Raw genomic sequence first — 23,469 nt, forward strand, 5'->3', positions numbered from 1 at the left:
ATTTGATAACATGTAATACATATCTGTCATATGTGTAAAACATTATGAGCATTTGTGTTCAATAAAACAATAGCCCAATTACAAATGACATTTTATTATTCAAATGACTTTATAATGTCAACACCAATGCTAATAAAAATATATAATAGGCTGAACTCATCAATGGCACAGTTGTAATTCATTTGAAGCAAACCACATTTCAAAGTAAGCCTTTCATAGATAAATGAAAATCCTCTATTTTGTAAAATTTTAATCTTTACCTGTTAAAGGCTGGGCAAGGCAAAGGCATCCCTACTAGCAGAGCAAGAAAAGCAGAGATGGAACAGATAAGTCACTGTACACATTGCATGTGCTATGAGCACCTTTTTACTCCTGCAGGACTGAAAATTCTGGGTTTCCACATTCTTCATGCTTTAGCAATCAAAATAAAAGCGTAATTCATATCTAGGCCGATAAAAGACTTGTTTCCATTTAAAGTTGATGTTTCCCTTTTCAGACTATTTACAATTTAAAAGAAAAAATTAATTCTGTCTATTACGGTTTTTAAATATTGAGATTGTGGATTCTTCTCATATTGAATTTTAAGGGATGGTGCTTTGCTGTGTTTCTAGGCTATCAGACACAAGAAAGTTTAAGCTCAATGAATTAGTACGAGGTTGGTAACATGGTGACCCTTTAAAACCAAAGACATACAAAAAGGATTTTTTTTCAAAGAATATTTTAACAAATAAGGGTTTGCTTTGTACATACCTGCCATAGTTAAAGACAAAATTTAGATTAATTGTTATATTCAGGAAATAGGTACTTTATTAATTAGCCCTTTGTGTGTGTGTGTGTGTGTGTGTGTGTGTGTGTGTGTGTGTATGTGAAAGAGAGAGAGAGAGAGAGGGGAAGAATTTTCAGCTTAAGTAAGGCTCTAACTTCCTGAGAATTTTCTAATTAAGTGAAAATACTGGTTGAGATATTTAGTTGTCTTACCAGGAATTGTAAGAAAAGTATACCTTACACGTTCATGAGACACTGAAGTACATTGGTTAATAACCTCATAAGACATCTGCTTAAACAGATGTTTTAGTTGAGAAAACTGTAAACATGATTCTAAATTTACAAATATGTTGGTTATTCTTCCTTGCCTGGAAGGTTGAGCCAAAGTTTACGTAGATTAGAGGAAAGCCTGAGTCTGGAAAAATTCAAAGTATTCCATAAATGCAGATAAAGCAATACAATAAAGTAACTTGGCAATTATTTTAATAATTATTTACAAGGCCTCTGTTCCTTCTTTGCTCACATACAAGTGACCTGAGTTACTCCATCTTCCTGGTCAAACTGTCCATCATCTATTTCCCGCAGGACACTGTCACTGTTGCTGAACCCGGAGAAGCTGCTGTGCTGGGCCAGCCTCTTCTCCTTCATCCAGCATTCTCGAGAAGGAGCGAGGAGGCGCGCCTCGGGCGGGCTCCAGCCCTCGGCAGGGTGTGACAGGGCCGTGTCCAATCCGACGCTCCTACTCGTGACTTTGCTCCTGTCTTCACCTTTCACGTGCCGGCTGCCTTTCCTCTGAAACACAAGAGATTGGCAACCAGGAGTTAACAGAATGGGCGCCGTCTTGTCCCGCTGGCCTAGTTCCCTGCCCGCTTCTCTTCAAGGGCCAGCTCGGGCCGCCCTTCACGTTCCCTCCTCCCCGCCCTCCAAGCGAAGGTGCGCTCCCCTCTCTGTTCACACCACTTGGTGGCTTCCTGGCCCATCGTTCTCCTCATTGGCGGGCGGGCTGCGTGCCCCTGTCTGGGTCCTCAATGACACCTCTGAGGAGAGGGACCTGCTGAGATCTTACTTGGGGGAGCAAAGCAGGGAGAGAGATGTGCTAAAACCCCCATTTTCCTTCTAGGTGTTTGTCGGGATCTGAGCAGCAGAAAAAGTGCCCCAGAGGCTACCTCTCCCCCATTTCTATAGGAAGAGACTGCACAGGTGATTCAGACTGAGATCACATTGGAATAAGGGGCCCCTTTCTAGGAGGAGCAGACCCCTCTCCTTGCCCTGCTACAAGCCGCTTCTGCCTGACACAGTGGGATTGCTCAGCAGCGGGACCAGCTCCTTCTGCAGACTGTCAGAGAAGCTGCGGCTATTTTCACTATGAAATGTTGCTGAGGCCTGACCTCATCCTTAATGCGGTTCGCAGTAGAAAGACGTGGTCTCTGTCTGCCAAGGTAACTTAAGTCAAACTAAGATATCTAAGTCAACAGAAGGAGAGCTCAGGGAGAGAATTGTGGATCTTCAGACTCCTGATGAGACTACAGGGGCTTCTTTAATACTGATAGCATCCTTTTGGCTCTCGGAGCAGCGCCATGGCGGTCGGAAAGAACAAGCGCCTTACGAAAGGCGGTAAAAAGGGAGCCAAGAAGGAAGTGGCTGACCCATTTTCTAAGAAAGATTGGTATGATGTGAAAGCGCCAGCTATGTTCAATATAAGAAATATTGGGAAAACACTAGTCACGAGAACTCAAGGAACCAAATCGCATCTGGTGGCCTCAGGGGGCGTGTGTTTGAAGCGAGCCTTGCTGATCTGCAGAATGATGAAGAAGTCGCATTTAGAAAATTCAAGCTTATTACTGAGGACGTTCAGGGCAAAAACTGCCTGACTGATTTCCATGGCGTGGATCTTACCCGTGACAAAATGCGCTTCATGGTCAAAAAATGGCAGACCGTGACTGAAGCTCACGTTGATGTCAAGACTACCGATGGTCATTTGCTTCGTCTCTTCTGTGTGGGTTTGACTAAAAAACGCAGCACTCAGATTCGGAAGACCTCTTATGCCCAGCACCAGCAGGTCCGCCAGATCCGCAAGGAGATGATGGAAATCATGACCCGAGAGGTGCAGACAAAGGACTCGAAAGGGGTGGTCAATAAACTGATTCCAGACAGCACTGGAAAAGACATAGAGAAGGCCCGCCCATCTATTTATCCACTCCATGCTGTCTTTGTTAGAAAAGCAAAAATGCTGAAGAAGCCCAGGTTTGAATTGGGAAAACTCATGGAGCTACTTGGTGAAGGTAGTAGTTCTGGAAAAGCTACTGGGGACGAGACAGGTGCTAAAGTTGAACGAGCTGATGGACATGAGCCACCAGTCCAGGAATCTGTTTAAAAATCAGACTTTTAATGGTGACAAATACAGACCTCATTTGTGATTAAAAAAAAAATACTGATAACATGACAGATGTTAGATCATGATCATATACTCAGGCACAAAAGCTGAGTAAGGATAAATAAGATAAAGATAAAATTTAAAAAACATTTAAAAAGCCCAGTAATTTCCCAGATTACAAAGAGTTTATTTCCTTAAAGCTCATTTTATATGTTAGTTGGGAACTAGGATTACATTTTCTCAAATGTGAGAACTAAATTTACTCAAAAAAAACTCAGAAAAATATATAGAAGTCAGATGCCTAGGCTAGTCTTACGAAAGTTTGTTAATCCATAGGTTTCTTGAACTATAGTGTATAAAATAGAAATGCATGGACTTCCCTGGCGGTCCAGTGGTTAAGACTCCATGCTTCCACGGCAGTGGGCACGGCTTTGATCTCTGGTCGGGGAGCTAAGATCCCGCATGCCATGCGGTGGGGCAAAAAATTAAAAAAAAATAAAAGTAAAAGGATTTCATACTGGCTTTCATGGCAAATATACCATGCAAACAGCTGTATTAAACTGAATTTTGCGGGCTACTGTGGAATGTAACCACGGTTGATGGCACTGTTTGTATAGGAAGATGCAGGCCTCAGTGTGTTGCTTTGAAAGGAGTGTGTTGGCAGCTCATCTTTTTCTTGGCTGAGTTACTGGAGTCCTTGGACAAGTTGAAAGGAACAAGTCTGCAGTGGGTCCTGCCTCAATAAAGGCCCACTCTCACAGCGCAAGTCAGACATAGCTTGATGGTAGGGACATTTTCATTTGCATTCATCAAGTGCAAGTCTCAGATCTCAAATCTTTTCCCTTTTTATTCCCATTCACCAAATGTACTGAATTTAATACAAGCAGTGGAACCTGACAGACTTACTCTCAGGGTAGAGGATTTGAGAATGTCTCATTCTCCCTGGCATTGGGACCCTGGTCAGTGAGGATATAGCCTTTTGGCTGCAGTCAGGGCTGACCGGTACTGCTCCTTTCTCAAGCCTAGCTACTGGCTCCTTTCCCACAGGCACAAAGGATGCATTCACTCCTGAATGACCTCTCCTGTTGACTGAATGAAATGGGAAGGAGGGGGAGCCTGGGAGCACTTGGCAGCCTGGATCTTTCCTTTTTCACCAGCCCCAGGGCCAAAGGTGAATTTTGCAATAAATTCCTTCTTGTACATCAGCCAATAGAGGCCAGCTCTCACATACTCAATGAGAATTTTCTTAATAAAAATTGGGTATTATTCAGAATAATAAGATAGTGACAGTAATTCACTTCTAAATAAGTATTAATAAGTAAACAGCCACCAAAATTTAAATATTAGAAGATGACAAAATACCTAACTCTATAAAAGATTTCAGAACAAACTCTTTTCTTTTTTTAACCAAGTGACCTTTAATAAATACATGTTCAGCAATGATGTCGCCTCCCTCACTCTACATGAAATAATAGCTTTTCCAACAAATCAAATTGCAATGTTCTTGTAACTTAGAGTGTAGGAGACTGAAGCCTGACCAAGTCCTTGGAGATCATCTACTTTACTCCCTCATTGTACAGAGGTAAGACCCAGAAGGAAGATGGTATTTGTCCACGGTCAGGGAGTAGCTGGCTTTGAACTGGAGCCGGAGTGTCTTACCTTATTTTTTTCACATTATCTGCTCTGCAAAAATATGAGTAGATTTGTGGTCAAAGATTTGTATGTTTCTCAAATAAAAGTTTCCAATTACAAAAATAGTACACGTTCAGTGTAGAAAACCAGGCAAAAATAAAGAAAAAAGCAAAACCCACCCACAATCCCATCTCACAGAGATACCACTGTTTAAATTTGGCATGTTTTACTATATTTGCATATGCACACATGGATGTGTACAGCTAGGTCACTTTTGCACTTAAAACTCACTATATTTTGAGTATTTCACTATGTCAGTGAAGAGATTTTTCATGCAACATTGCCAGACTTATTCATATAGGTTCTCACTTTCTTCTGATATTTTCACTGTAGAATGAGAGCAGATTCTACCAAGAGTTGCATGCAGATCTAATGCTACCCTTCGATAAAATCAATCAACTTCTGAGAATCATTCTCATTTACTAAAAATGAATGACCCATTTCAAATACACGAGACTCAGTGACAAACCAGTTTCAGTTAGGCTGTCCTACCAATGTATCTTTCATTTTCCACTGTTGACATCTTAAAAACAAAAGTAAGAGAACAAAGGCAGAATTGCACCAGCAATCATAAGACTTTGCATTGTCTTGGACAGTGTTATGATGGATAGAGTGGAAGAGTAGCTAAAAAATAAGGTTTATAAAGTAATAACAACATGGAGTGGACATTCAGGATTTCTCTTCCTTGTGTGTCTCAGGGTTGAAAGAGGAATAGGAAGCCACTGTAAGACTAAGTGTGAATCCAGTACCAGTTAGAAGAGTCTGAGCTTTTGAATCATGCTGAGAAACCCCAACCCTTCTTGCTCACAGAATATGTTCCTGAGTCATCCAAGCTTGGGGCTGTCAAAATCATTCAAACCTGGGAAGGGAAAAAGGTGTCGTGGACAACCATCTTTCCAGCTAGCTTTCCTATCCACCTTCCTCTCTACTGCAGTGTGGGCATGTGACCCAATCAGATCCAATCAGAGTCCTTCCCTGGGATTGCTATATTGACTCTAGGATAAAGAAGTTCTTTCTAAAAATTAAAGTATAATTGATTTACAATATTATATTAGTTTCAGGTGTACAACAGTGATTCAATATTTTTATAGATTATACTCCATTTAAAGGCATTATAAAATATTGGCTATATTCCCTGTGCTGTACAATATATCCTTGCAGCTTATTTATTTTATACATAGTAGTTTGTACCTCTTAACCCCCTACCCCTATCCTGCCCCTCCCCCTCCTTTCCTCTCCCCTCTGGTAACCACTTGTTTGTTCTTTATATCTGTGAGTGTGCTTCTTTTTGTTATATTCATTTGTTTGTTTTATTTTTTAGATTCCACATATAAGTGATAACATACAGTATTTGTCTTTCTCTGTCTGAGTTATTTCAAGAAGTTCTTTCTTTTTGATGAGGTGGCCATACTCACCTCATAAGAAGCCCTCTGCACATACATACGTAGAAGCTGAAACAAACAGAACATCCTGGGGCTGTTGAATCTCTGGAATCAGTCCCTGAGGCACTGTTTTTGGTAGCTGTCTTTTTGATATTATGAGCTATGCCAGAATCCTTCCCACCTAGAAGCCAATAAATTCCCTTATGGACATAGGCTAATCTGAGCAGGGTTTCTGTCCCTTACACCCCAAGGGACACCAATAAGTCATGTGGAAACAAGTGTGGGTGGCCCAGAAGAGGGCTGCTCTCCAGCCTGAACACTGCCCTATGGATGCAGTTGATCCCTCGTCCCTTCTGCCCACACCAGTAAGAAGCCCATTTGCTTTGAGTGAAAAGCATTCCCTAGATGAAGGACTTCATTAATGATAAAAGCAAAATGCTTTCATTTTTATCTATACATGATGCTCTTTGAGGTACCTGACATCTTCTATTTATACTGGCACCAAATTAGATTTCACTTGAGGATACTAACGGCTAGTGAATGAAATATGACCCTATGACTTTCCAATAATTTCAAATGACTGGAAAAGTAAGAACAAAGTTTGATTAAATAATTATCTTACCGTGCAGTAAGGAAAGAAATTAATGTATATGTTAAATATTTCTTAGTATTCATGTGATTTTATTTTTTTATTATTATTATCTTAATTTATGAATTTATTTATCTTTGGCTGCGTTGGGTCTTTGTTGCTGCACACAGGCCTTCTGGAGCTGTGTCTGGGGGGGGCTACTCTTTGTTGCGGTGAGCGGGCCCCTCACTGCAGTGACTTCTCCTGTTTCAGAGCACAGGTTCTAGGCACACAAGCTTCAGTAGCTGTGGCACATGGGCTCAGTAGTTGTTGCTCGCGGGCTCTAGAGCACAGGCTCAGCAGTTGTGGCGTACGGGCTTAGTTGCTCTGCGGCATGTGGGATCTTCCCGGACCAGGGCTCGAACCCAGGTCCCCTGCATTGGCAGGCGGCCTCTTAACCACTGTGCCACCAGGGAAGTCCCCATGTGATTTTATTTATAGTTACCTGCAAAAGATCTAATTCAGAACATTTCTGTGACTGCAGCTCCTTCACTTCTGGGTTTGTATTAGAGAAATTATTCAATAGATGTGCCCAAGAAGTCTTTACCACTTGAAATCATTCGTTTTGAGATACATTTTAAAGATAAGAAAATAATTTGAATGCAAAGCTTCTCTAAAGGAGAAAAACAAATGTAAATTGGAACCATTTAAATTTAACTCCTGTCTCCCAGGGTCTATTCTCCCTTTTAATAACAGAACTCTGCACCCACCTCACCACCAATGCCTTGCAATTTTTAGCTGGGCATGTAGTATTTCACTATGGTACCAGCACATTGTTGCCCCAATTACATTTCCCAGCCTCCCTTGCAGATGCTTGTGGTGACATAAAGTTCAGGCCAATGGGATGTGAGAAGAAATATGTCTGTGACTTGGGGGTCAGTGCCTTAGAAGCATGCCTGGAATTTCCTACTTCTTGCTGGCTGGACACAGCAATGAGTGAAGAAGCAGTCCTGGGTCCAGAGGCAGAAGCCAAATGTTGAGGGTGGCAGAGCTGACCAGTCATGAGGTAGAGCTTTGCCCACCCTGGATTGCCTGCCCATCTTTAGATAATTATGAGAGAGACCCTTCTGTTGTATTTAAATCATTCTAATCGGTCTTTTTGGCATAGCATCTTAGTAACTAATTACTTACCACTTAATAACTAACAGAAAAAAAATTTTGGCAACTAATGCTTTTTAGCTTAATTTTTCCCAACTTTCCAATTATGAAAAATTTCAAATATACAGAAAGTTTAAAGGATACTACAATGTACCTAGTTCAAAACTTGTTAATATTTTGCCATATTTGCTTTATATATATATAAATATGAACATATATATGTTCATGTGTGTTTTTTTGAACATCAAAAAGCATCAATGCACTACATTCCTACATATTAGCTGAAGGTATTTTTTTTTTTTTTTTTTTTTTGAGGAAAAATGGAGGGTCATTAGGAGTTTCTGGATTTTTTCTTCAGTTTCCTCCTCCCAACCCTGTGGTAGGTACTAACATTGTCCATTTTACAGATGAGGACACGGAGGCTTGGACAGCCTGGCAGAAGCTGTTTGTACACACACACACACACACACACACACACACATATATACACACACACACATACATACACACACACACACACACCCATCCCCTGGAATCCCTTTCATGGTTTGTTGTCACCTAAGAACACCACTGGATGGAAACCCTACTCTGAGTCAGTGGAAACTAAATACTTTTAAATGACCTGTTGTTTCTTATAAATAATTATCAAAGGGAAATGGGCTGAAGAATTTAACTGAAATAAAGATTTTTAGGTAATAGAAAAGTCTGATGAGTTTTTTACTTGAGTCTTCAAAGAAACAGAAAAGTTAAGAAAGAAGATCTTGGAAGAAAAATTGAGAACATTTAATAGATGGAGGTAAAATCCTGGTCAGAGTCTCTTACCCTGCTTAGCGTAGCTATCACTTCCTTGAGTCTATCAAGAGCCCTCCCCTCAAAATAAAGAAAAAAAATTTTAAATAGATAAAAAGAAGAGCAAGATAAAAAGAACCTTGCTTTCGGGGCTTCCCTGGTGGTGCAGTGGTTGAGAGTCCGCCTGCCGATGCAGGGGACACGAGTTCGTGCCCCGGTCTGGGAAGATCCCATATGCCGCGGAACGGCTGGGTCCGGAGCCTGTGCTCCGCAACAGGAGAGGCCACAACAGTGAGAGGCCCCCCCGCCCCCCAAAAAAGAACCTTGCTTTAGTTATACTACAGAGCCTCATGTAGAGGAAATGGAGGTTAACAATCTCATTATACTTCATAAAAATTCCATTATCCAAGGAGAGTTTTTACTGAAGGACAAAGGTATAAAAAATATAGCCTATGTGATTTATAAAGCATGCAATCTTTCATAACATTTTAATTTTATTTTTAAATTAAAAAAATAAAATTATAAAGCATACAGTCTTTTAAATTTTAAATTTAAAAGTAAATATGTAAAAGTTTAAAGTTCTATGAATTTTAATACACGTGTATAAATTTGTGTACAAATCACAATCAGGACACAGAACAGTTCTATTATCCCGCTCAAAACCCCCCATGCTATCCCTTTATCACACCCTTCCCCAAACCCCAAATCCCTGGCAAGCCATGATCTGTTATCCACAGTACAGTTCTGTCTTTTTGAGGATGTCATATAAATAGAATAGCACAGGGACTTCCCTAGTGGTGCAGTGGTTGAGAGTCTGCCTGTCAATACAGGGGACATTGGATTCGATCCCTGGTTTTGGAAGATCCCACATGCCTCGGAGCAACTAAGCCCATGCGCCACAACTACTGAGCCTGTTCTCCAGAGCCCACGAGCCACAACTACTGAGCCCACACTCCGCAACTACTGAAGTCCATGCGCTCTAGGTCCCAGGTGCTGCAACTACTGAACCCGCGTGCTGCAACTACTGAAGCCCAAGCTCCTAGAGCCCGTGCTCTGCAACAAGAGAAACCACTGCAATGAGAAGCCCACGCACCACAATGAAGAGTAGCCCCTGCTCGCCACAACTAGAGAAAGCCCGCATGCAGCAACAAAGACCCAATGCAGCCAAAAATAAATAAATAAATAAATTTAAAAAAAAAGAATAGTACAGTCTATAACCTTTTGAGACTGGCTTTTTTTTTTTTTGGCTGCGCCATGCAGCTTGCAGGATTTTAGCTCCCCAACCAGGAATTGAACCCAGGCCCCGTCAGTGAAAGTGCCAAGACCTAACCACTGGACCACCAGGGAACTCCCTGAGACTGGTTTCTTTTAATCAGCAGCTTTTTGAGATTAATCCACGCCACTGTGCATATGAGGAGTGCATTTGTTTTTATTTCTGAGTAGTATTTCATTGTATGGAAGTACCACAGCCGTTTATCCATACACCTGCTGAACACATTTGGATTTTTTCCAGTTTTTGGAGATTATGAATAGAACATATAAACATTTATGTGTAGCTTTTTGTGTGAACAAAAATTTTTATTTCTCTAGGGTAAATGCCCAAGAGTGGGATCGGTGGTCGTATGTAAGTGTATGTTTAGCCCCATAAGAAGCTGCCAAACTCTTTTCCAGAGCGGGTGCACCATTTTGCATCCCCACCAGCAGCGTGTGATAGTTCTGATTGCTCCTCATCCTTGCTAGTTCTTAGTATTGTCAATATTTTTTAATCTTAGTCATTCTAGTAGATGTATGGTAGTGCCTCATCATGGTTTTCATTTGCATTTCCCTTAATGACTAATGATTTAAATGTTTTTTTATGTGCTTATTTCTCATCTACATATCCTCATTGGTTAGATGTCCAAGACTTTTAACTATTTTTTACCTGCGTTGTTTATTTATTTTTTAAGTTTTGAGAGTTCTTGATACCTTCTGGATACAAGTCCTTTGTCATACACGTGATTTGCAAAGTTCTTTTTTCCTCCCAGTCTGTGGCTTTTCTATTATTTTCTTAGTGTTATTCACAGAGCAAAAGTTTTAAATTTTGATAAGGTCTAATTTATCAATTTTTAAAAATGAATTATGCTTTTGGTGTCATGTCTAAGAACTCTTTGCTTAGCTCCAGTTCAGAAGATTTTCTCCTATTAATTTTTTTCTAAAATTTTTCTAATTTTCCTAAAACAAACTATCTTTCAATAGCTTAAAGAAAATTGAGGCAGTAATTGGGAGTATAAATATTTTGAATTGATATTTTCCGTATTTAAAAAAATTCTCAAGCTATCTAGAATATTGTATAAAAACATATTTGTGGACTATAAACAAATTCCAAACGTAAAGGTCTTTATAACTTCAGAAGAAAGAATTCCAACAATATGCTTTCTTCATCATGTGATTCTCAATTCCCTCCCCTATACAGAGTCATGAAATGGCTTTGCTTAACATAAAAGTACTGTTCTATGTTGAGTGCAACTGACTACAAAAAGTCTTATATATCTTGACATTAATCTCAGTAAAAGAGAGAACTTTTTTTTCAAGGGTTAAACCCTAGATCAGTTTCTACCAGCCCGTGAAATTTATCATTTTACTGAAAACTCATTAACGATCCTAGGGCAATGTTTGTAATTGTCTCAAATTTCCACCAACTGGGTTTTAGAACTAAACACCTTTGGGCTTCCCTGGTGGCACAGTGGTTAGGCATCTGTCTGCCAATGCAGGGGACACGAGTTCGATCCCTGGCCCAGGAAGATCCCACATTCCGCGGAGCAACTAAGCCCGTGCGCCACAACTACTGAGCCTGCGCTCTAGAGCCCATGAGCCACAACTACTGAAACCCACGCGCCTAAAACCTGTACTCCGCAACAAGAGAAGCCCCCACTCGCCACAACCAGAGAAAAACCTGCACGCCCAACGCAACCAAAAATAAAATAAAATAATTTATGTTTTTAAAAAAGAACCAGGGACTTCCCTGGTGGCGCAGTGGATAAGACTCCACGCTCCCAATGCAGGGGGCCCAGGTTCGATCCCTGGTCAGGGAACTGGATCCCGCATGCATGCCGCAACTAAGAGTTCAACTAAGGAGCAACTAAGCAGCCCACCTGCCGCCTAAGAGCCGGTTCAGCCAAATAAATAAATAAATAAATCTTTAAATAAATAAATAATAAAAAAAATAAAAAAGAACTAAACACCTTTGAAATAATTCTTTGAAAACCTTTTTAAATGAAGCAATACCCTTATCAGCCCCTCCCAAACAACAACTGATTTCAAGGTACAAGCAAAGAATAGTGCCATTACAGACCTACAATACACAAAAATTTTTTTCAAGGCATGTTATAAATGTATAACTTTCACAAAATATGTATGAGATAGCTAAATTAACTCTATGGCAATACTGATAGTCTACTACCTTCTCGAGATAAAATAACAAATTATTTCCACTAGAGAGAATTAAAAGAATTTACAAATTGGTTTTCTATTATAGCTATTACATACTTCAGCTCCAGACTGAACCACCTACATGTTCTGCCTTGAAATAATCTCAATATCCTGAGATTTCCTGCTAGGAAAATTAAAGATTTATGAAAGGAAGAAATAGTAAATCCGTTTAGAAGTAGAATTCTAAGCTATAAAATATATTACTCCTGGGCTTCTCATTGATGAAAACTGACCATTTATGTACTTCCTTACTATTATATAAATGAGCCCGAAATTTTATATTACAATGGATATAAATATAAAGATTACCCAAAGAAAAGCTACCACTAGACTACTGAATGGTATTTAAAGTTAAACAAAAAAAGCTCAAATATTTTCAGGGAATCAGAGAACTGATATCTAACCCTAAGAAAGGAGACCATGAAGCAGCTGAATTTGGGTCTTATATCTTCACAAACACCAATTCCAGGGCCCTCAGTTAGTCAAAATCCCATGAGGCTGTGAATTCTGTTGATCTTTCTCAAAAATGATGGCTGTGTGCAGAATGTTTAAAAAAAGAAAAAAAAAAAGAAAGAGAAAAGAAAAGGCTGTAGCATGGTGAGAAGTTGCTTTGGGGAAGGAGAAAGAAGAATGAAAACCTTTTCTGGCCATTCTTTACATAGATTCACCTTGCTTCTTCTTAACCGAATATTTCTTAATGAACTCGTGAACTTGAGCCACTCTCACCGGGGTTGGGAGGCCCTGCTCACCTGTGGGCTCTAATCCAGTCTTTCTAAAATCTGTGTACTTGATCACTCTGCTCTCCTCCCGTGGGAGGAATATCCTATCCACCTTTCCACCTCTCTACCTGCTTACCTATGGAGCCAGCTAGAGTCTTTCCAAAATTAATGTGAGACAACGTAGCATGGCTGCATTACATACACTGTCAGTCTAGCTTTGCTAGTTTAGAAAACTTTAAAGTTTTCTAAAACAGTATTTTCTTGATATACAGAAAAAGAATCACTTCAAATAATTTTCTGGTCTATTTGCAAACTTCCTGTTTTGAAGGTTATGCTTTAATTAATTAATGCACAGATTGCTTCATTCAATGATACTATTCTAGGTGTGCATCTAGTAGGGGTCTATTAAGGATAAGGTGACTTGAGGCTCAGTATAGCCCTTCAGCAAAGGGCTGAAAAATTATGACCTTGAGGAGACAATACAAAAGTGCTGTCAGAAGTCAAGATAGACAAGATCACACAGATATCACGCACATTCACTTATAAGGCTTATAACTGTGGAGAGGAAAAAACTTTTCCTCTATCATCTTATGTTCAGTCTCTCAGACCAGCAAATTAAACTAAAAAAAAAGATTAATAGGAGAAAAGGTTTGTTTTGGATGCACATGGGGGCTGCACAGAGAAGTGAAAACCCAAACAGGCAGTTAGACCGGGAGATTATATATCATTTTACAAGGGGTGATAAATTGTGGTGAAGTGACTAGACAAAGGAAAAGGGGTTTGGGCTTCTAGGGGCAGTAGATTGTGGGGAGGCAAGTATTTGGGGAAACTAAGGGAAAAGAAGGCTTTAGTAAGGTTTGTTTGTGGGGACTGCAGTCTGTGTTGTTTCCAGTGATAAGAGTCATCTCTGGTACAGGAGAGGGAGGCAACTTTACAAATGGAAATTTCTGTCACCTTTTAAAAGGGAAATTTATGCTCTGCTTTTGTCAGAAAGGGAGAGGATAGAGAGGTCCTCCTGTGTCTGCTGTTTTTTAATTGCCTTTAGCTCAAAATAGTAACCCTTATGCCCAAGTGGCATATTTTAGAGTAATATTCTGATCCCCTTCAGAACTGTCTCACATGCCTGTTTGCTGGCACATTTCCCTTGTTATATGCTGGTTCAGAAGACTGTTTCCTTATCAACTCCACACTTCCTCATCTGTTCACCATTTAGAATTACAAAGAGAGTTTAAGAATTAAATGCTTCAGTGTAACGTTTAGTTCATAAAGCATCAATTTTACTCACTTCCGGTGTTTGAGTGGCTGAATTCCACATAACTGGTCTCTGAAGGAACACAACCTGCTTTGTAGCCAAATTCCCTTCACTGCAAATTAAAACAATAGCATTAGTATTTGTAAATTAGTAATTCTCTCTATATTTCACACTTGGCTAGAATGTTCCCCATGTGTCCTTTGTAGAATAATCTTCTGATCCAACAATAATTAGGAAATATGATTCTATATAAGTTGCAGCAGATAAAACAGGGGGGGGAAATCCCTAAAAACTAAATATGGTCGTTACAAAAGAAATTTTTTTTTTTTTTTTTTTGCGGCACGCGGGCCTCTCACTGTTGTGGCCTCTCCCGTTGCGGAGCACGGGCTCCGGACGCGCAGGCTCAGCGCCCCCTGCATCGGCAGGCGGACTCCCAACCACTGCGCCACCAGGGAAGCCCCACAAAAGAAAATTTTAATGTTTAAAACTTGTCATCTCACTGTGCTAACATACTTAGTTTCATCTCTTTGTGTCACCTACTCTTTATCAACATGTGTATTTCTGCATGTCTATAACTTCTGCGTATTTGCATTCTGTATTCTATGCTTATCCTTTTTCTTGTTTGTACAGTAGGATATTCTTAATAGCTGCATGATATCCCAAAGAATTAAGATACCAAAATGTATTAAGCCTTTCCTTTATTATTGTAAAATTAGGCTGTTTCCAGTTTTCTGCTAATTATAAATAATGCTGTTATAAAAATATGTACAGTCTTCCTTATTCTTTATGACATATTTCCTTGAGATAAATTCTCAGGAGTGGGATTATTAGGCCAAAAGGGTATGATTTAAGCTCCTTGGTATGCACTGTCAAATTTGTCTCATAAAAAGAAGAGACCAGTGTGGGCTGCCACGTGTGAGAAATTTTATATACACTTTCCATTGAGGGACTTCAGCCACAGCTATTTTCATTTTCAGATGCTTCTTTGTAGTCAGCTACTCAATATTCTCCTTATTTAACTACCATCATGGCAAATTACCCCTTGCCAAAGACTACTTGGGGTTTGGATTTCTCTGAAATGCTTTTCACAGAGTCTCCATGGATTTATGGGGAGGAGTGTCTGTAGTTAATGTTGCTCAGTTACGACTTTTATTATGCAAAAAACCCAAACAAAACCTCACTATTAGCTGCATTTTATGCTGAGCTCCTTTTCTGGAAAACAAATGCAACATTGAAACTCTGGCCCTAGTGGTCAACCCCACACAATTTGAAAACCCCAAACTTACTGATACTATTGAATTTTGAGAAACCGCAGATCTTCCCACAAAGTGGTAATGAGAGACTGCTTCTTTTGTATCTTTATTTTTAAAAGACTGCTTCTAGTCTAATCTTATTTTAGTTTGACTCAATCTCTGATTAGAAGAAAAGACGTGTTATGAAATATATCCTAACTTTTGGGAACAACTTGAATCATCAGGAGACATCAGTTATGACACAGGTAGGGACTAGCGGTGTATAGAACAGGCTGGTTTATTTGGGAGGCTGGGAGGATACTTGAAAGGGCAGTGGCTTTGGAACCAGATGAGCCCTGGGTTCAAGTCTCAACTCTACTGTAAAACAAAGAATGTTGCCCACCACCCAGTTCTACAAGAATCAAGTCATTAGCCACTGCAGCCACTAACCTACAATTCACCGTGAAAGGAATTCCGGTGAAGGCACTCGGTGCTCTGGAAAAACAAGCCCTTACATAGCTAGAAATATTTCAGGAGAAATTTTTTTATGAACCTGGATTCTTACATCTTCCCATACTTAGAAAAGATCTAACGTCATTAACTGAGATACCTGCTCCTCATGACTAACCTTCTACCTGATGTGTGCCTGATTGCACGTGACCCTTCTCCAAAACCACAAATATATACTGACCTGCCCGTCTCACCTCTTGGGAGCAGTTCCTCAGAGCTCTTTGAGAGACTGTATCCTGGGCTAGAGTCCTTAGTAAGTCCCCAAATAAAACTGAAACTCACAGCTCTCATGTCATGTTGGGGTTTTTTTTCCAGTTGACACTACAATAGCCGACGATACCACCTCATAGCTGGTGACTTTGGCAAAGTTTCAAAATTCTCTTACATTTCCTAACAGGGCCTTTGTGATGGTTACATAAGTCAGTGTGTATGAAGAGCCTCTACCGTGCCTGTCACTGGAAGGAGCACAGCAAATGGGATTTTCCTCCAGTTCCTCCATTCGTTTAATGAAATGTGGGGTGGGTTAAGTGGGAGGAAAATATCTCAGAATTAAGAATATCTTCCAGAGAAAATAGTCAAGGGAAAGGGGACACAAGAATAGAGATGACAAAAGGCTTCCTAGGTCTCTTTACCTCTGCGAAGCTCATTGACACTCAGTATGAATCTTTTAAGATTTAGCTCTTCCTTCTCCTCACGAAACGTATTTCTCAGGCACATCAGCCTATAACAACTCTAGCTTACAGAATTTTATGTTAATTAAAAAAAATTAAAATGTCCCATGTTATGCCCAAATTTAAAAGCAATTCACTCCTTGCCTCCCCCCATTGCTTCAGTGAAGGGAGAGATTTCTTAAACAATACACCAAAAAGGGTAAAAATTGATATATTTGCATATTTTAAAATTAAAAACTTCTGCTAATCGAAAGACATCATAAAGAGTAAAAAGACAAGCCACAGAATCAGAGGGATCATTGCAACACACGTAGCAAATAAATTAAGTTTCATCCAACATCTATTTAAAAACTCCTATAAGTACAATTTTAAATGTGGGCAAAAGATTTAAACAGGTACTTGACAAAAGAAAAATCTCAGTGGTCAATAGACATATGAAAATGCGCTCAATTTTAGTAGCAATTTGGTAAATACAAACTAAAACCACCCTGAGATCATACTATCTATACAGTTACCAGAATGACAAAATTTAAAAGTATGACCAATTTTTTGTTGGAGCAATAGGAACTTTCACATCCTGCTGGTGGGAGAGTAAGCTGCAATATTCAACTTGGAAAGAGTCTGGCATTTATATCTAATAAAGCTAAAGAAGTGCCCTGTGAGCCAGCAATTCCACTTCCTGGTCTACACCCTTGAGAAACTCATACCTACACACAACATGGATAAATCTTACAATGCTTTTTTTTTTAATTTAAAAATTTTTATTAATTGAAGTATAGTTGATTATATGACAATATTATGTTAGTTTCAGGTGTACAACATAGCAATTCAATATTTTTATAGGTTGTACTCCATTTAAAGTTACTACAAAATAGTGGCTATATTTCCCTGTGCTGCACGATATATCCCTGTTGCTTATTTATTTTATACATAGTTGTTTGTAATCTTACAATGTTAAGTGAAAGAGGCAACATGTGGAAGAATATATATAATTCCATTTTTAAAAATTCAAAATAGGCAAAACTAAATCGTACTGTTTAGGGGTTCAAAGGTGAGTGGTAAGACTATTAGGCAAAATAAGGAAGTGATTATCTGAAAAGTTGGGGTAATATTGCCTCTGCGTGAAGGGAGTGGGTGTGATAGGGAAACACATGGGGTACTTCTAGGGTGCCAGCAATATTCTCTGTCTTGCCCAGTGGTTCCCCCTCGCCCTCCCCTCTCCCTACTGGTATCCACTAGTTCTCTGTATCTGTGTGAGTCTGTTTCTTTTTTGTTAGACCTATGAGTTTTAAATTAGGAGAGGTCTTTAAGAATTCATTCACCTGTACCTACTTTTCCTTGAATATATCCTGCACTTTGCTGACTCTGCTATGTGCTTATGGTTGCCAGAAAGAGGAGATAATTTGTGGTATTCATACTTCCACTTTACACCTTCTGTGCTCATAGCAGACATCATTAACTGATCACATTCTTTTCTGCTGATCCTGGTTTTAGAATCCTTGTTTTTATGGTGTTTAGGCAGCCACTACCCACAGACCAGTGCTACTGTGTGAGGTGACACCTATTTATTGTTCCTGGTTAGCCCTATCTGCCACCAGAAATATTCTCTCTAAAACTACTTTTGGAAGCTCTATTCTTTCTTAACGGTGCCTGCACCTCAGACTTCTCAGCCTCCACAGACCTCCTCTCCTCTTTCACTAATGTCCTCTACCATATTCACCTGCCTTACGCTCAACTTTTTTCATTATTGCTTCCCCAAGGAGCCTTTTTATACATTTTCTCCCGAATTCCTTCCCCTTGCCCCATAAAATTTTAATAACAAAGATATGCCATGTATCTGTCTATGTACTGTGACCTTTTGGAGAGCCACAAACCTTTGTAATATCTAAGATTTTTTCACCTCCCCCATAACCAGTTTTCACCCCCTTGTGGTAATGTCACCTCTATTGAGAATATATGCTCTAGACCACTGTTCCACATTCGTTATTTGTGACTGCATTGTCTCTCCAAGTAGATTATGAGTTCCTGGAAGCCAGAGTCTGCCTCTTGAGCGGGTAAAATATTGCCTTACCAGGCACTCAATAAATATTTGAGTTGAACTGAAAGAACTTTGTTTAAAATAAAATGCAAGAATGTGAGTCGGTTTGAATACAAACTGAGCTGGTTTCAAATGAGTGGCTTATTTGCAAGTGCTTAGTCACTTGTGAAATAAAAATCTTATAAATAGATTCCATTTATGGCTTCAAAATCCATTAGACTAGAGAAAACAAAATTGTTAGGTTAATTTGTATTTTCTGATTAGTTTTGCATCATCTTATACATTAATTAATTGCCATGGTTTAAAACTGAGTTCCCTTACTGAGTTTATGATTAATTTATCTACCCAAAACTTCATTCGTTTTCTTGTCCCAACCCTGTTCCCCTCAGGACTGAGGCATATCAAGGAAAGGGGCAGGGGGGCTTCCCTGGTGGCGCAGTGGTTAAGAATCCTCCTGCCAATGCAGGGGACGCAGCTTCGAGCCCTGCTCCGGGAAGATCGCACATGCCACAGAGCAACAAAGCCTGTGCGCCACAACTACTGAGCCTGTGCTCTAGAGCCCGCGAGCCACAACTGCTGAAGCCCACGTGCCACAACTACTGAAGCCCACGTGCCGCAACTACTGAAGCCCACGCACCTAGAGCCCGTGCTCTGCAACAAGAGAAGCCACCGCAATGAGAAGCGCACGCACCACAACAAAGAGTAGCCCCCGTTTGCCCCAACTAGAAAAAGTCCGAGCCCAGCAATGAAGACCCAACGCAGCCAAAAAACAAACAAATAAATAAATAAATAAAATCTGTAAAAAAAAAAAGAAAAAGGGGGTTGAAACCAAGTAGGACCCTGTGGGGCCTTCTCAGGTACAAAAGCCCCTCTGTGTCCCCTGTTTCTTGTTTGTAGAACAAAAGGCTTCAGTTTTCTAGGTCTTTCCTGAGTTCTAAAGATCAGACACAAGCAGTTAAAGATTAGGACAAGAGGCACAGGACTCTTAGTTCCTCCAGAAGGGATATCTGATGCATATCTTTAAGTTGTTCTGTAGAAATTAAGACCCCCCACCCAGGTGGAGGATGGTGGCCACATGCTGACCACAAGCAGGGAGACCCCAGACTGGTTGGAACCAGAAGGTTGAGATTCCCAAAACACCGCCCTGTTACCTCACCACCAACCAATCAGAAGGTCCACGAGCTGATCATGCACCCTACAGTCCTCTCTCCTAACGCTGTCTTTAAAACCCTTGCTTGTGGGCTTCCCTGGTGGTGCAGTGGTTGAGAGTCCGTCTGCCAATGCAGAGGACACGGGTTCGTGCCCGGGTCTGGGAAGATCCCACATGCCGCGGAGCGGCTGGGCCCGTGAGCCATGGCCGCTGAGCCTGCGCGTCCGGAGCCTGTGCTCTGCAACGGGAGAGGCCACAACAGTGAGAGGCCCGCGTACCGCAAAAACAAAACAAAACAAAACCCTTGCCTGAAAGCCATCGGGGAGTTCGGGTCTTTGGAGCATGTTCTCCTTGCTTAGCACCCTGCAAATAAACTCTTACTTTGCTGCAAACATCCGCTGTTAGTTTGGCTTTCGCACCATGGGCACATGAGCCCTTGGCTCGGTAACACAACTCAGAAATAAATGAATAAAATCCTGCTTTTAAAATATGAAGTAGGGCTTCCCTGGTGGTGCAGTGGTTAGGAGTCCGCCTGCCACTGCAGGGGACACGGGTTCGAGTCCTGGTCTGGGAAGATCCCACATGCTGCAGAGCAACTAAGCCAGTGTGCCACCAACTACTGAGCCTGTGCTCTAGAGCCCGTGAGCCACAACTACTGAAGCTGATGCGCCTAGAGCCCGTGCTCCACAACAAGAGAGGCCGTGATAGTGAGAAGCCCGCGCACCGCAACGAAGAGTAGCCCCCGCTCGCTGCAACTAGAGAAAGCCCACAAATAGCGACGAAGACCCAATGCAGCCAAAAATTAAAAATAAATTTATTTTAAAAATATGAAATAAACTTTACTTTTTAAAAGTAGAATTATAAAATTAAATTTTAGCTTGTACCTTTGTAAGCTAGTCCTTAGTCACAAAGTTCCTTTGCCTTATGACCTTCATTTGTTTCTCAGGTATCAGTGCACGTGTTAAAGACAAAAAAAGGCACTTCCACAATTTAGCTCCTCCCAACCCCTCCTCCTGACAAAATGTTAGAAATTTAAGTTCAGATAAAGAAGCGTGGTAACTAGAAGTATATGTAATAGACAAATTGACTATTTCTTTTTTTTTTTTTTTTTTTTTTTTTTGGCTTTTGATTCTTAAAAAATGCGGGCCTTATAAAAATGCTGCTCACTGCAAGATTGCTACAAGCTGAACTCACAATGGAATTACATAATACTGTGTCCACAGAAGTTAAATTAGAAAGGGAAGAGACTGTCTTGAAAATGGACCAAACGTGAAACCCTCGACTCTCCCTCTACTTTATATAAATAAGCAATTCCTGCCTTGGCTGCCACTTGGGACTTAGAGGAACTTATTTGTGCACTTAAGTGTCTCAAATAACTGCAAAGACTTCTAGTGCTTCTGAGCTGTGGTGACCACAGAGCTGTGGAGCCTTTTCCCTCAGGGGCTGCAGAAAATGGAAGGCGGGCGGGGCGCCTGACACCACAGTGGGCAGAGGATTTTCTCTTTTTGTTGTTCACATCGTGTCCTTTATGACTAGAATTTTTTTTTTTTTTGGCTGTGTTGGGTCTTCGTTTCAGTGCGAGGGCTTTCTCTGGTTGCGGCAAGCGGGGGCCACTCTTCATCGCGGTGCGCGGGCCTCTCACTATCACGGCCTCTCTTGTTACGGAGCACAGGCTCCAGACGCGCAGGCTCAGTAGTTGTGCCTCACGGGCCCAGTTGTTCTGCGGCATGTGGGATCCTCCCAGACCGGGGCTCGAACCCGTGTCCCCTGCATTGGCAGGCAGATTCTCAACCACTGCGCCATCAGGGAAGCCCTATGACTAGACTATTTGATATTTTCTGTACAGTATAACTTGATTTATTGTACCAAAAGCCCCCACCTTTAAATTCTGTCTTCTGAGATATAAACGAGGGTGTACACTTTTCTTCTATCTTGTGTTCTAAAATGCTTTCTCTTTCAATGCTAGGTTATAATTCCATATTTCTGCACGTGCATCAGAAGCACCTTGTATTCTTGTTAAAATGCACATTCCCCCTTCCCTGCCCACCCCAGGTTATTACTGGGGAGAGGGCACCTGATCTGAGGTGGCCAAACAGAGGGAACTTTGGCTTCTCCTTCCATTTTCTTCTGGAGATTATTTTAAGGTCAGCAATATTAGCTGCCTGTTCAGCTAATTTGATCCTCTACCAGATTTGCCCTGAAGAATTTAATGTAAATTTTCACCTTGATTTTTTTGAAAAGGATTGGGCCTATTTGTATAGTTAATTATATAGTGATAAGGATTAAAAAGGGATTCTGGCAAGTTTTCAGGGCGGATAACAATAACCCTTGAATAAGGTAGTGGTATCAGATTACCACATCTTGATGTTGCCATGGTAACACAGCTTTAAACCTCAGTGGTATGATCTTGCCTAAGGTAATGGAGCCAACAACCTTAACCTAAAGGACACTCTGGGAAAACAACTTTCTGCAGTCTGATAACAGGATGTATTTGTTTGTTTTTATTGAAGTCTAGTTGCTTTATAATACTGTATTAGTTTCAGGTGTACAGACAGTGATTTAGTGTTTTTGTGGATTATATTCCACTATAGGTTATTACAAAATAATGAGTATGTGAGCAGATAGGGTGGTTGGGGGGGGTCCCCAGAAAAAGAGAACCAGGCACAACTTTCTTGACATAAGAGAGGCCATTTTGTGATCTAAGCCTGGCCGCAATGCTTGCCCTTGAACAGGTCTCAGCAAATAATGACCTTAAGGGAAAAAAGGAATGCAGGAACAAATGAAAAGCATTCATGAAACAAGAATTCAGCAACAAAACAGTCCTAGGTCCTCCTCAAGGGATGTCCATAACAATCTTATAGAGATCTTTGAGTTCTGCAGGAACTAAGGCCCCACCCAGGTGGAGTATGGTAACTACAGGCTATGACCTCAGCCTGGTCAGAACCTAAGGAATGATGACATGGACCTTTTCTGACTCTTGTGACGTCAATCAACTAAAGCTTAGACTCTGGTTAACCTTCCCCCCAATTCTATGCAGAATTCTCCTCTGCTCCAGCCCCTTCATGAACACACATGTACCCTTAGCTTGAAACTCCCCTAGTTTTGCTGTTCGGGGGAACACTGCTTTGGGAAAGATCCCCCATGTTCTCCTTACTTGCTGCAAGTAATAAATCCTTCCTTCTCCTGATCTTGGCTTGGTGGTATATTTTGGCTTGACACCTACCAGGAGGCGAACCCAGTTTTCGGGTAACAGGTATAATTCCCTGTGCTATACAGTATATCCCTGTTGCTTATCTATTTTAAATGTAGCAGTTTGTATCTGTTAATCCCATAAGCCTAATTTGTTCCTCCCTCTTTCCCTCTTCCCTTTGGTAACCACAAGTTTGTTTTCTATATCTAACAGGATACATTTGCGTAAGGAAAGAAATGAGAGGAAAATACATTACGTAGAGACCATTCAAGTTATAGCTTAGGTGAAAGAAGAGTAGAAAAAATTGAAATGACTTAAGACATTATTGTTTCATATGAGTCAAAAATATTTAAGGAAGAAAGTTTTCACTGGCAGTAGTTCTAAGTTATGTTTTAAGACATGTGGGCCCAAAAAGAAAGATGATAACATTAGTTTCTCTGGGTATGAGCATAACGTGTAAGCATGTATCTTTATAGCGTCATTATTTATTTCTGTCCCTTTTATTGGCTTG

At 40.6% G+C, this 23,469-nt stretch overlaps 1 protein-coding gene and 1 pseudogene across 1 annotated transcript in view; one reads left to right on the forward strand and one right to left on the reverse strand.

Annotated features, from left to right (window-relative positions):
- Positions 1 to 78: 78 nt before the first annotated feature.
- RFTN2 (raftlin family member 2) overlaps positions 79 to 23,469 on the reverse strand; it is a 61,546-nt gene continuing 38,155 nt past the window's right edge. Inside the window, exons 8-9 of the mRNA XM_024757396.1 lie at positions 14,201 to 14,279; positions 79 to 1,557 (exon numbers count right to left, since the gene is read on the reverse strand). Coding sequence (XP_024613164.1) covers positions 1,285 to 1,557; positions 14,201 to 14,279 — 352 coding nt within the window. The 3' untranslated portion in view covers positions 79 to 1,284. The remainder of the gene's footprint in view (positions 1,558 to 14,200; positions 14,280 to 23,469) is intronic.
- On the forward strand, positions 2,324 to 3,166 carry LOC112407912 (40S ribosomal protein S3a pseudogene; annotated as a pseudogene).

Source organism: Neophocaena asiaeorientalis, unplaced genomic scaffold, assembly GCF_003031525.2.
Source record: "Neophocaena asiaeorientalis asiaeorientalis breed wild unplaced genomic scaffold, Neophocaena_asiaeorientalis_V1.1 scaffold246, whole genome shotgun sequence".
In the NCBI taxonomy this organism is placed as follows: domain Eukaryota; kingdom Metazoa; phylum Chordata; class Mammalia; order Artiodactyla; family Phocoenidae; genus Neophocaena; species Neophocaena asiaeorientalis.